Source organism: Catharus ustulatus, chromosome 14, assembly GCF_009819885.2.
Source record: "Catharus ustulatus isolate bCatUst1 chromosome 14, bCatUst1.pri.v2, whole genome shotgun sequence".
Lineage (NCBI taxonomy): Eukaryota > Metazoa > Chordata > Aves > Passeriformes > Turdidae > Catharus > Catharus ustulatus.
The window spans coordinates 4,858,477-4,872,846 of NC_046234.1; the positions used below are offsets into that span (position 1 = coordinate 4,858,477).

Below are 14,370 nucleotides of genomic sequence, written 5' to 3' on the forward strand. Positions count from 1 at the left end.
CCAGTCCATGCTAACTACCTATACCAGTGTCACTCTGTCATCAGCTCACTTTCTGACCCATGCTTGGGTCCATGATGGGCCCCATGTAGATTAAATCAAATCTGTTTGCCTGCTTCAGAGTTTCCCCACAGCAATCTTTGAACTGCTTTGTAAGCAATAAAAGACCAAGGGGATTCGAATCACCTGCTATTTAATAAAATGCCCTGTGTCACACCAAGCAAAGTTGATGTGTGCCCACAGAAACTCCCCCACTCCAGACAGCTGCCCCCACACACCTTCTTGTAACTGTTGAGACATGCAGAGTTGCAAAAGCGTTTTTGCTGGCCTTCATGGAAGAGGTACTCCAGGGGCAAGCCCTTGTTGTAGATATAAAGTCCACAGTAGTCACAGCAGTTTGTTTTCAGCCCCTTGGTGGCCCGGAACTTGGTGAAGCAGGCGTCACTGCAGATGCGGTGAACCACGTTCCCATTGCTGACCTCGTGCTGGATCTGCAGAGACATCACTGCTGTGACTCCTCAAACCACCACGCTGCCTCCTTCCAATGCAGCTGTACCACTACAAGCACAGCCCTTGGGATAACAGGCACTAAAACTCTGGGAAGTGCCATACTGGAAGCTGGTGGGGACTCAGAGTGGCTTCCCTTGCCAAAAGTCAGAAAAGCAGCTAGTAGAGCACAGTGGCAGGAAGCAGTGAGCCTCAAGGCAAGGAAAAGCTTGGGAGTGAGCCCAAGCCAGCTCAGGGGCTGAGGCCTCACACAACAGGAAAACCTGGCAAATGCCTGGTCTTGACCAAGACTAAGAGCTGCAGGTCCTAAGCACTTCATTCAGGGCATGGGAAGGACAAGGGATTTGTTTACCTCGCCAGGTTTGTGGCAAACACTGCAACGGCTGGTGTCCGAGGCATCTGCAGACTGAGGTGCTGGTCTGTGCTGCTGGGCCTCATAGAGGGAAAGGCAGACAGAGGTGCAGAACTCATGGAAAGAGCCACCTGAACCAATCTGGGCAACCACAGAGTCCTTGGTGTTCCAGATCTCCCTGGGGATTAGGAGGGGATGTGTTAGTGCAGGGACATGTACATCCTGCCACAAAGGGATACAATGGCTCATTGCAATGCACAGGACTTTCTGGTGTCCCAAAAAGTCGTCAAGAACTGTCTCACAGCAGCTTCTATCCTGGCTCAAGGGAGTGGAGTCTGCAGACAGAGCATGCAGGAGGTTGTTTTGAAGGGAGGCTGGAATATGGGGCACTAAGTCTGGGGACAGGCAGGGAAAGCAAGAATGTGAAGGGGGTGTAGGGAGCATAGTATAGCAGTGTGTGAAAGAAGACATGGGGCAGCGGCTGGCAGTGGGCAGGAGTGATGTGGATGAATGAGGGCCATAGGAAGGGGACTGGCAGGAGAGCTGTGGAGCAGGTGATTGGGATCACAACCATAGGAGCACTGAGGAAAGAAGAATGAACACACACTTTTTGCAGAAGGTGCATATCTTCTTGCCAGGCGGTTTTTTTGAGAAGGTGGTGAGGCAGGAGCTGGAGCAGAAGAGCTGAGGAAGCCCTTTTCGCTGGTAGGCAGTCTGGCCCTTCTGCAGCGGGGTCCGGCAGTTGGCACACGTCATCTTGGTGAAGGTGGAGCGGGCGGCTCGCTGGGCCATCTGCGCGCGCAGTGACATCCGAGTGGAGCGCCGTGTACGGAAAGGAACGAAATCCTCGTCGTTGGGATCATCCACCATCGCATCAGAGTCTTCATCAGAGACTGGAACTGTAAAGCAGCAGAGGAAGATCAGAAACCCCTCATTAGGAAGTGAGAAACTCTGCCGTGAGACACACGCTGGGATTTTCTGAGTCACCTTTTGGGAGTCCCTCTACGTACTTTATTCCTGTCTGGGTGGAATGATAAAGGGACCCTTAAAAGAAATTCAGTTGTAACTAGAGATGAATCAAGAGGTGTTTAAACAAACCAGGCTTAAATACAATTCCTATCTAGGAAGTCATGAGATGCCAAGGTTGAACAGAAGCCAAAAGCGTGAACTTCTACCTTAGACCTGAAAGGGAATGTGCTGATCACCAGATTCTAGCACAGGCAGGCAATAAAGGAGCAACACACAAATACTAGGGAATGGCAGGGTGACATTCAATACATCAAAGAACAGCCACTTCATGTACCTCTCCAGGAAAATCTCCAAGATACAACCTTCCTTCAGACAGCCTGCTCTCATAGAGAGAAAGGAAGAAAGTTCCTGGGTGAGTAGATGGAAGATGGATTTCCTGGGAACACCCCCAAATCTCATTCTGTTACTTAGTGCCTGGTTGCCCACACACCACTGTAAAAATACTACAACACTCCCTGTTTTGACCTAAATGCCCTGAGCAAGCAAGGCAAGTACCCCAGGATGAAGACTTGTGGGCTGAAAGGACCTGTCCTGGGTGGAAGGGAAGTCCACATGGAAATTCCAAAGCTCCCACTGTACTCGCACCATGAACTACCTGCCCACAATGGATCTGGACTATTCTCTCTAGCTGAAAAAGGGATTTGCCATCCCCCATTACTCACTGCTTTCAGAGGAGTTCACAGTTTCAGGCCTGGCAGCTTCTGATCTTCTGGGTCGTTCACTTCTTTTCTGCTCCTAGAAGATATTTAGAAAATAGTTAGGCTAACTATCAGCTCAGACAACCATGGATAAATTTCCCAGATTATGGTGAAGTTCCAACTTCTGGAATTTGGCTTCCCAAAACCTAGGCTGAAAACAGATAAAACTCCATGGATACCTGATGAGCTGGCCAAGACAGAGGAGGGGGAACTAGGCCTATGAGAATAACAGCTGAGGGTAGCAGGGACACACTGAAGCCACATTACAGCATAGTGGCAGTGCACAGAGATCATTCTGTCACAGCAGTCGTGCAAATTCCTTTCCAGAGGGCTGACAAGACAGCCAGTGTCCCTCACAGAGTCTGGACAAAGCCAGCCTCACTCTATGCTCCTGTACCATACATACTTGACTTCATGCTCCTCACCTTCTCAGCTGGCAGCTCTCTTGCCTTCCCAGACATGCTTTCTCCTGGAACAGAAGCACAGAAGAAGCTTGCACTTAACATCTTGCTTTTCTCCAACAGAAGAGCACAGGTGTTCTCTAAATCCAGCCACCCTTTGGGTCAGTCAGCACATGAAGCCTCAGCCTGTCCTGGCTATCAAGTACACTTCTAGTGGTGGAAGGCTCTTAAACCCACCACTTGCAGCTGCAGATCCAAACACACAGATTGGGAGGAGCCCTGTAAGGGAGAGACCTCCCTGTATGGGGGAGGCAGGCTGATTGGGCAGTTACCTTCAACTCCTTCTGACCAAGACTGAGCATCTCCTGGTGATGCCAGCCTAGGCAGAGGAACTTTGCTTGTTGGAAACACCTGCTGGTGACCCTGAGTTCCAGCAGAGACTCCAGCAATGAAGAGCATGAGCTAAGCTGATGTGCAGCCACAGCTTTACTGGGGAAGCTCCTTGCTTCCACAAGCACCAAAAATCAGTTAAAGCCATGAAAGCCAGACCAAGAGCTTGTGCATACCAGAATATTATTCCCTTTACACAAGAAGCTTTGCCCAAATGTAGACCATCAGAAGAGTTGGCTATTTCCATAGCAGGGGATGAGCTGGAATGCAGAGCAGATTCCAGCTTCAGCATTGCATAGCTGGATGACCTCCTGAGCAAAAGGAAGCCAGCATCTGCTGAGCCAACAACTTACCTGTTGATGGTAAGGCTTCCTGTGCTTTGAGTACAGTGTTTTCTTTAAGTGAGTTCTTCCTATTATCACCCCCTTCCTCTGCCCGCTTTTCCTCCACAGGCTCAGAGGACAAAGCTGAAGTTCTGTTGTCTAGGCTCAGTTGTGCCTCTGCTTCCCCTGCCAGCCCTTCTTTCTGCACAGGTGAGCTTTTCCTTGGTGCCTTCAACTTCATCTTCTTTGTTTGTTTAAGACTGAGTTGGGGTGGGGGCACTGTGGGACTCGAAGACTGTGCTGTGGTTTCTTCCCTGGCTGGGGCACTGCTGAGGTCCCTGGAGTCAGGGACAGGTTGTTGGGGTGATTCAGAGGGATTGTCACCAGACAGTGCAGGAACAGCAGCAGCAGCATCATCTTCCTTTACATCCCCAGAATGATCTTTTGGTGCATCCTCTTCTTCTTTCCCTGTTTCTGGACCAACAGCTTCTCTAGACTGGGCAGAGGAATCTGCTGGTCCACCCTCCACATCCTGGGAAGGTTGTGCCTTACACAGCCCATCCAGACCCTCTGGTTTATCCAGTTCCACCAAGTCAGAAGTTTTACCCAAATCATCCAAGACACCAGGTTTCTCCAGCATATCCAAGACACCAGGTTTATCTAGAACACGGTCATTCGATTTATTTAGTTCAGACACGCTGTCTGCTTTCACTACAAGGTCTAAGTCCTCATCTCCAGTCATCTGCTTGGACTGATCCCAGCCAGGAGGCTGAAGAACTGAAACTTCCTGGGTAGAAGCTGTTTGGGAGCCCAGGAGATCTTCACCAAACTCCATGTCAGCAGGGAGATCACCAATAAGTGGTTTGTCAGGCAAGGACAGGGGGTCCAAAGATCCTGAAAATTCACTGGAATCCATTTAGAAGATGGCAACTGGAAATGAGAGAGAGACTTGCAAGTTAATGAAGAGCAGTCTAACATAGGACATCAACTGTCCACTCTTCTGAACACTGCTGGAGTAAAACAAGGCCCAGGAATGCTGCCAGGCTATACCAAGATACCAGACACCAGCAAGTGAAATCACCTCTACTTGTGAGGGTACAAAAGTCAGCAGCAGGATGCAGTAGTTTGGTATAACAGACCTTTGGGAACTCTACAGCCCTCAGACACCTTACCCACAGCACACCAAAGAAACTTGCTTATTGTAAATTACACATTAGGGCTATCAGAAATGCCTCAAGCATCAATTCAGGAGGCTCCACATCGATGTGGCAATATCCCCATCCCTGCCTTCTTCTCTATCCAAATAATCTGGTCTTCCTTTCTTCTGATCTGTTCATATGGAGCTAAGACACTTATAATTTTTAAAATACCTTTTTATCTCTTAAACATAGAGGCAGAAATAACTCCTTTCAAGCCCTGAAGTGTGAGTCTTAACAAGATACAGGATGACAACATGCATTAATCTTGTTAGAGGACAGATATAAACAACATTACAGTATAACTAGGCCTACTGCATAGTCCCAAAACTACATAGGCTAATATTCAGACATAGAATAACTGGAAAAGCTTAAGTTAGAACTAGCAGGAGTTCTGGAGGGTGACAAGAAGAAAAGTGGTAAAGCTCTGATGTTAAAAGCAGTCATAAGAAGAACAAGTAGCAAGATAGACACAAGCACGCAATGCAGAGTCAGGAAAAAAGACCGGTGTGACTTTGCAAGCACAAACAGTGCACTTGAACAGGAAGGTGTGATGCAGACTGCCAGCCTCAGAGGGAAAGTTAAGAGCCCAGATCCTCATGGTTGAGATTATCACAAGACAGAAAGGTCAAGACTTTGAGCTGAGGCAAGGAATATAGTCTAAAACTGAATTATAGTCCTGCAAGGAGATAATGGTTGACAAGCACAAAGAGGGGAAGGGAGAAGGAGTTAGAATCTCTAAGTGGTAAGGCAGTCTAAGACTTGAAATAACATCATGTCCCCAAACAGGCTTTAAGTAGACACTACAAAAAAGGTACTAGAATCAAATGATGAGGCAACAACCTATCCCTCCCTATCAGACTAATTCAAATTCCAAATTTAGCACTGTTCTAAGGCCTGAATGAGACAGTACTTCTGTCAGGGTACTTTTGTTTATTTGGGCTCACAGTGGGCATAACTCATCTATATCAATGAAGGAGGGCACCTGATATAATTTCACTGATGATGGCTATTTTAACTTTTTTTTTTATATCCTTCCCTCTGAAAGAACAACCAAGTTCTCACTCACAAATGGTTTGCTCAGAATTAAATAGAACATACCTGGACAGAGAAGGTACCCAACTTCTGAAACTTACACAAGCAGGAATTTAAGGAAATAATTCCAAACAACTGGATATCAAAGCCACTGCCTCCCTATTTTATCTAAATACACAATGATGTTTTCTGCTTCCTGGTGGCAGATAAAGCACTGTTCCCACAATCACAAACAGAAACTAAAGCAAATGTAATCTTTAGAAATGCTTAGCAAGTTTCACCCCTAAAGACTTGGGGGTTTTTTTGTTCACTTTTAGTTACAAGATGAGACAAAACTTTTAGAATAAGCCAATTCCAGAGAAATACAGGATCTAATGGATGTTTTAGGTTGGCTGACAGAAATAAGAACAAAGTGCAATAGGAACAAAGAAAGAAGAAAGGTCCTAAGGACTTGAAGCAGATGAGAATCCTCCCAAGATGATAAACATGGGGTTTTTTTGCTGGTCAGAATAGGAACAATGTCTCCTGCTTAAAGATATCCCCCACTCAGTTTCACAGACAGACAGCAGACCCTGTATTAATAAGCAAAAACACCTCAAGACATCCAGATGAAGAAGGAAAATTTATTTATAGGTATACTTAACAGAGCTAACATACCACTCAGAATCACCTCAGACACTTTGCAACAAGTTTGCAATGAACCACTGAGGTGATGATGCTTCTGAAGTATTTCCCACTTTCAGCTGGCCTAGTCTTTGCTTGGTAGAAATAGACCCTGGAAACAGTTGTAGCATAAAAAAATCCATTTGGGCATTCCCTCCCAGAGCATAATGCAAGCAACAATTCATGGAACTCATGTGCTCGACAAGTGGACCAAAGGCATCTGGTTTAAGAGTGTACACCTTAACACTGCTTTCAAACTTTGGGTGATACAATGCCAAGATAAAACTCTGACTAAATGGCAACATTCTGGACCGACAGAAAAGTCTGAAAAATAACAGAAATTCTGCAGATTAAGGCAACTCCAAAGTATTGGGATGTGGCTGGGACAGACCTTTCTGCAGAGGCAAGGCTGCAGTAAGAGCACTCACTCGCACGCTCTGTTTGGAAGCACAGTCCCCTGTGCTCGAGATCCTGTCCCCTCTCATCAGCTCTGTCTGAATCCTCCCAGCAGAACAGCTCACACGTTCTGGAAAAGGAAACAAAACTTCTTCTTAGGATGTGCAAAGCTGCTGCAGTCAGTCCAATGAAAGGACCATGTACTTGAATATCCTGCACCTATTCACACCAAGAATGGGTACCTGGGGAGAGTGTGTAAGAAACACAATTAACAGGATGTTCCTCTTTAGCACATCCTCCAATCAAGGGCTCAGCTGCTGAAGAACCACTTGGCTTGAACTGCACTGCCAGTGTCCCTGTTAAGAGTCTGTACCAGGCAAATCATTTGTGAATCTACCTAATCCCATTTTGAACCAACTTTGGACCTCCTAAAATTCCAGTGGTTTTAAGTCCTGCAGTTTAACATTTAGTTTTTAGAAGTTTTTTCCTTTTATTTATTTTCAACCTGCTGCAGCAGAGCTCCAAGGTGATACAAGGCAGATGAATGCCAACTCTTGATACATTTAAAAGAATCTGCAGAAGCTGTTGGAGTTAAGAGTTGAGGCTGGACCCAAGGTGACGCTGACAAACAATCTGAGTGGGAAAGCACAGAATGTCCCTGACAATGAATTCTTTCAACTACCAGCTGATAAGAATGAGGAAGGTGACTCTCAAAACAGGAAAGAATGGTGTTTTCCAGTTCTGTGGGTTGCTCTGAAATCAAACTCAACCTGAAGAAATTAAAGCTGCTCTGCTGCAGCAAGGTAAGAAGCTCTACTTCTGTCTGCCAGGGCAGTCGGATTTGTCTGGGCCTTCTGTTGAGCTTCACAGTGAGTTAAACTGCAAACAGAACGTGCACTTTATCTCTGGTAAAGTCTTTTCTCACTTTCTACAACAGAAACAGAATAGCTTATTTGCTTCTGGCAGGTGCTGAAATGATCTACCTCAAGTCATCACCTCTCTTATTCCAGGAGCAGCTAATGTACAGCTCAGTCACCAGCGTTTGGTCACTGGTCTGCTCAAAATCTTCCTCTTTTCCATGGTAGCAAGTAGAGTACAGTGCAATATGACCTGGCCAAACCAAGAGGAGGCAGTGTGCTGAAATCCTGCACTTAGCAGCACATGTAACTGCTCCATTTGGGAATTTACTCCTTACTTAGAAGTAGGTACTCCCTGGAGTATTCAATAAGAGATATATTCTTGGGAAGAACAAGTGGAAGGAGCCAAGTCTCTTGCACATCAGTCTGCAGCAGAATGCTCCTCAGATAGCAAGTAAGTGTTTCCAAAGAAGTGCTGAGACAGCTGAGGGCCCTCCCCAAGTGTGCAGGACTGGCACAGAACACGACACTGATTGCCAAACCCAGTACCTGTGACTATCACACTTGCCCAGCTCTTTCTGCCAAAGAGGAGCACGTGCAATCTTCTCTCAGATCTGGAAGCTCAAACTGCAACATCTCTGCCAGGCCACTTAAGCACATCCAAGTAACTACCTGGGACATTATCCAGCTTATTAAAGATATCCGTGGTGCTGTAACTCAGGTAACCATTAGCAGGGGAGTATCAGACCTACCCACAGAAACGAGGATCTGCCATCAAACATTTAATTAAAAACAGACAGCAAGAAAAATGCTGTTGTTTCTCCTTTCCAATGAAGAGAATATCTCAGAAGTCTTTACAGCCCACAAAAAATCCCACAGCCATGCAGTTACTGGTTTCTTCTAGCAAGGAACAGCAACTGCTTGGGTATCTGTCCTGGACTTCTGTTCACGGATAAGTATTTAGATTTCCAATACTTTTGAAGGCTGAAGGATTATCTTTTTCACTATTAGAGATCATATGAAATATGAAAATAATTAACTAGTAACTACAAAAGACACTTAAATCAACATTTCAGCCACCTCCCATCTAAGACCTAAGCAGAGCTCTGGAGGAAGCTTCTAATTTTTTGTGCCAAATTTTTAAACAAACAGTAATGCTCCACCTAGTATTTCTCAACAAAAACTACAGTGTCAATACACAGTTCAATCAATAAAACATTAAAAAAACAGTATCGTGTCCTACCAGCATGGTTTCAGTCAACATATCTTCATTAACAATATTATACTTGGAGCAGAAGCCAACTTCTCTGCTGTTACTTATCTGAGTTTATCTGGACAATAGCATTCTAAATTCAAGCACTGCAAACCCTTATTACGTATTGGGTAATTCACTTCAACTCAAATGAATGTACAAAGAATCACCAACAAACTAAGCACACTGCTGCGGACCATATTTCAGTCCAGTTAAAATTCTCCAGAAAGGAGAAGAAAGGATTTTGCTACTTGCTTGTTTTTGGAAAGGCAGCTCTCTGAGCTGCAAACTCAGTCTTCAAAGAGCACAAAGCCCACTTGATGACATTCAATACAGTGCTACTTGCACACAGTGCCATGTTAGACCATCACTACCACGTTCTTGGCTACTGTCTACAATTGATAACAGTTACTGGAAGAGTTGAGATGTTTAAAAAAAAAAAAAAAAATCTGACACAAGAATCCCACTGCTTTATAGCCATGGTTTAGAAAACACCTTCCAGTGCTAAACCTATTTTGTTCACTGAAAAGAAACAGGGAGACCCATCTCAAAAAAATCACAAAGATCTACAGCAGACAACTCCTTAGAGATACAAACAGATGCACACAAGGATGCAAAGAGCTGGAAATCAAAGTTGGAAAATCTCAAACACATGATTAAACAACTGACCAGAGGATGTGTAAGCCCCCTGTGACTTGGAGGTTTTACACGCAGTGACTCATTCCACATCAGTAACAGCTCCTGCAGATGCCATGGTCAAATCCGTATGCTTTGCAGACAGGGTTTGGTAAACATTGTCTCACCTCCACATGTATTATTGGTTCTCAATCAGTGCAAACTGCAGCAGCTTTCACCACATCCCCTTCAGGCCAGTCTTCACATGTGACTGGGACTTGTCTACACAACAGTAACTGGTACACAGGGGAATAAAGGGCCTTTCCAGAATTTCACCAGCAGCATCAAAACTCCACCACTACATTTTCCTACAGTGGGAGCCCCAGCTCAGGGCTGCAGGCCGCAAATGTAGTCCCACAGTTCTGAACCCAGAAAGCCTAAATCCTCCAGCACTGAGCAGCTGGTGCTGCTGTGCAAAACACAACCATGAGGCTCCTGTAAATTCCTTACAGGAATGACCAAACTGGACTTTGAGCTTACATTCCAGGAACTGCACCTCAGTTTCAAGAAGGTGCAAGAAGGACAAATTACAGAAATCTCACAGAATTGCCTGGAATTAGGTTTACCAAGAGACTCTCTTCAACACTTCAAATATAATTGACAACATTCCTCAATCTCATCATTATCTGCTTCTAACCATAGCAGTATCCTCATCCATCCAGAATGCCATCCTGGTAGCAGTTTGAAATGGCTTGGATGCCCTCACATCTTGTAAGACCAGATCTCCCAAAGCACTAAGTGTCAAGGCTTTGCAACAGAGAAAGGAGTAACAAGTCTAAGTATACCCTTATCAACAAAGCTATCTGGAGAGCAATTCAGCTTCAAGAACCAATTCCACTTAGTGATCAAGTCCAAGAGAAAATTCTCCTGGTGTTTGTACAGCCAAAATAGTGTTAAATGCACAGGAAGGGGGTGAGTGGGTAAAAAAAGCTTTGGAAGTACTATCAGAAGCACAACAAAGGCTTGGAGGTACAACATGCTTGAGCAGTGTGTGTCCCAACTGCCTTAATGATATCAAGAAAATGACTTAAATAAAACAGAAGACATGGAAATAGTAAAAAACTGATGGTCATCACGTCTCTCTACCTGTTGCCCAAATGCTGCAGGAAGAACACCTGACAAAATATTCTGGCATGTTCCACAAGCAGATACAGACAACTGGAGAGGACAGCTGCATGGACAGCAAGTGACTCTTCAGAGGAGTGCTGCAGCCTGGCAACAGGCCACAGACTGCCTGGAGGTCCTCAAAACCCAACTGGACAAAGCCCTGAACAACAAGGCCTCAAGTCAGCTTTGCTGTGAGTAGGAGGTCAGTTGGACCAGACACTTCTTGAGGTCCCTTACAACCCAAACCTGCCTGTGGTTCTGTGAATAAACCTTACTGCACAGGGAAGAGAGAGAAGACAAAAGGGCAGAGTCTCTGAAAGGATGTATCTTTGAGGGCAAAACATGCAATTTTCCTTAAGAGGCCTTGCAGAGCCAAACTACAGGAAACACAGTGTGAGCTGTCTCCTCTGCCTCACTGACAGTCCCAGACCCCTGGGCAAGGTGCCTGCCACCAAGGCACTGGACAGGGATCTCAGCACTAGGAGGCCTCACCTCACATGCAGCTGCTCAAATTGGCCCTGGGTAAGGCTGTGCTGAACAGAGTAGTACCTCACCCTGTATAGAGACCACCTCCTCTCCCCTTGGGCTGCCCAGGGCTGGCCAGCAGAGCAGGTTCACAGTAAGTGGCCAGCAGACAGCACCACAGCCCATGGCCAGCAGAACTGGTGAGAATGATCTCAGACACTGCCATTTCCTGATGTGTACCATCAGCAGAGGACGAAGTTAATAAAACACTCTACTGAGACTAAAACACAAATCCAGTCAAATCCTTAGCACTGCCTTTGCTAAACTAACAAATGCATTGTCACAGCTGCAGCCTACTCCATACTTCCATTGGATTGCTTTGACCAAAGCTGCACCAAGGCTTCTGCCAGCACATCTGTGTCCATCAGAGTTGTACATCCAGCATCACTGACCACAAGACATCCATAAAGATATCACAAAAGGGGCTTTGCCCCTGAAGTGAGGCCATGGGCTCAGCCTGGGCCCTTGCTCTGGCTGCCAGAGATGTGGAAGAATCTGGTGTTACTGCCATCCTCCAAAGCAAGGGCACTCACAGTGAGAGGGATGTGAGCAGGTGCAGAGGGAAAAAGAGGTTGTGCAAATATGCAATGTGGAACTGTGAGGCTCAGGTTAGTCATTACAGCTCTGTAGGCTGTGGATGTTCCTTTCATAAGGCTGAGCTCACAATAACAACAGGGCTATGCTCTTATCACTAGCTTTGATCCCAGACTAGGCAGGGTTAGGTGAGAAAATGTAGATTAAAAGTTTTCTTGGGGATTGCAGCTGCAATGAAAGGGAAAGAAGTTACAGCCTAGAACAAAAGCCATACCTGGAAGCACAGCAGGAGAAGAGGAGAGCACAAATGAATCAGCTCTCATCCTCATCAAAAGAGACTCCAGGAACCATCCCTCAGCACTCAGTTGAAAATCCTACCCCCACCATCACCTAACAGACCACATCCAGCACTGCCCCTGCCCCACACAAGCATATCTGACTGCCAGGGCCCCTTCCCATGCCAGGCACACACCACAGCCAGCTCCCTGCCTCGCCAGGCCTGCCTCCATCTCTATAAACCACACAGGAGGTACTTGATGCTCCCCAGGGCACCTTGTTGGCCACAGCTACACTGCCCACACGGGGAGGCTTCAGCAGACTGGGGCCTCTGCCCAAGGCAGCTTCAGCCCTGTGGGGCTGCACCTTTCTCTCATGGGGCCACATCCTCGAGAGCAGCACATGGTGTCCAAGGATACACATACCCACGACGCCTTGAGGAGGGTCCAGACTCCCAACACAGAGGAGGAAGGCTGTCAGAAAGGTTGTCCAGTTCACAGAGCAGCAGCTGCTGAACCCCAGAGACTTTGCTCCTGTGTGTGCGGACACCACCATAAAGGCTGAGCCCCCTGGGGACGCAGGGAGAGCCCAGCCCGGTGGGTGCCAGGGCAGAACTTCGGGGCAGAGGGTGCCAGGGCTGTTTGCTGCCGCTGATGAGCACAGCCCCTCCGCAAGGACAGGCCCCGCTGAGGTGAGCGTTCCAGGGCCACCCAGAAGCCATGAAGCCTGGGCCCAGGCTGTGCCGGGCACTGACATGGTGGGGGGGCACAGCTGGCCAGCGGCCCCCACGAGGGCTGCCCCCCTACACCAGGGATGGGGGCCAGGCTGGGGCTCCCCATCCACCGCAGGGGGGCCAGAGACCACCTCCTGCAACAGGGGCAAGGATCTCACTGGGGTCTCCATGGAAGCGGGGTGGGAATGACGGTCAGGCCATAGCAAGGGAACCCAGAGCCCAGACCCCCCCACGAAAAGCATAAGGGTCGCACGATCGCCGCCCCACTGGGAGGGGCACGGCTCTGCACCGGGTCGGGGATGGGGATCACATGGGGGGGTCCCATCCATCCCGGGTGGCTCCAGAGACCACCCCCCTCCACAGTGAGGGCCGCGCTGGGATCTCCACGGAACCGAGGCGGGGATGGGGTCCAGACAAGCGCGCTCCCCAGCCATACAGGGAGGGGTGCAGAGACCACCGCCTCCCCCGCACCGCAGCGCAAGTCGCACTGGGCTCTCCACTGGACTGGAGATGCACCGGGGTCAGGCTGGGGCTCCCCATCCACAGCCCAGATGCCCCATAAGGGGCGAGGGTAGCGCAGGGCTCCCCCCTCAGCCCTCCGGGACCCGCCGCAGGGCGCCCCCAAGCGGCCGCCACGGGGAGGGGGCGAGCGGCACCGGCCACGCCCCCTCGTGGGGTGTCGGCCACGCCCCCTCCGCAAGGCGCCCCCCGCCCCCCCTCCCGCCCGGGGATCACCCACCTCCCTCTCCCCTCCCCCCCACCACCCCCTCCGGTACCCGCGCCGCGCGCGCCCGCTCGCCCCGACCCCTCCTCGCGGGGTCCCACGACCGGCCCATGGCCCCATCCGCACCTCCCCGGATGCCGCCGGGGCACGCCCGCGGCCGCCACCGCTCGTACCTGGCTCTCCCGGTGCTGCGCCGCCCGCTCTACCCAGAACCCGGATTCGGGTCGCGGCCCCTTTAAATGGAGGCGCCGCTCGGAGCCCTCAACGCGCTGCAACCCGACGGGGGGGCGGCGGCGGCGCCCTATTGGTTGCGCGGAGCGAGGGACGCGCTTTCATTGGCCGCGGCGGGGCCTGGGCTCGCGAGACTCGCTCACGAGCGGCTGCCGCGGAAACGCGGAGCGGAGCCCCGAGCGCGGGATCGGCGCGACAGCCCGGTCCGCGACGGGTGGCTGGAAAACCTGGGGCGGATCCGCCTGGCGGAGCGGATCCAGGCGGGCGAGCAGCACGGAGCCGGGCGCGGGCGACAGCCGCGGTCTGGCGGGGCACGGTGAGGTGCGGGGGCGGAGCACGGCGGGGGGCGCAGGCCGGAACGGGGCGCTCCGGTTCCCGCCGGTGCCCGCGCGGCCGCCCGCAAAGCGCGGAGCGGATCGCACGGAATGGGCTCGCCACCCCGCTCCCCGCCCCCCCCTTAACCCTCTCG

The 14,370-nt window shown here is 49.4% G+C and overlaps 1 protein-coding gene across 6 annotated transcripts in view; it reads right to left on the reverse strand.

Annotated features, from left to right (window-relative positions):
• ZMYM3 (zinc finger MYM-type containing 3) overlaps positions 1-14,370 on the reverse strand; it is a 33,303-nt gene that overhangs the window by 18,776 nt on the left and 157 nt on the right. For 2 of the 6 annotated variants that reach the window (XM_033072541.2, XM_033072535.2), the window contains exons 2-7: positions 3,728-4,627; positions 3,009-3,052; positions 2,548-2,620; positions 1,464-1,755; positions 857-1,034; positions 276-488 (exon numbers count right to left, since the gene is read on the reverse strand). In XM_033072541.2, the coding sequence (XP_032928432.1) occupies positions 276-488; positions 857-1,034; positions 1,464-1,755; positions 2,548-2,620; positions 3,009-3,052; positions 3,728-4,613 (1,686 nt within the window). In that variant the 5' untranslated portion in view covers positions 4,614-4,627. The other 4 variants (XM_033072538.2, XM_033072536.2, XM_033072540.2 and 1 more) reach the window with 4 other exon arrangements.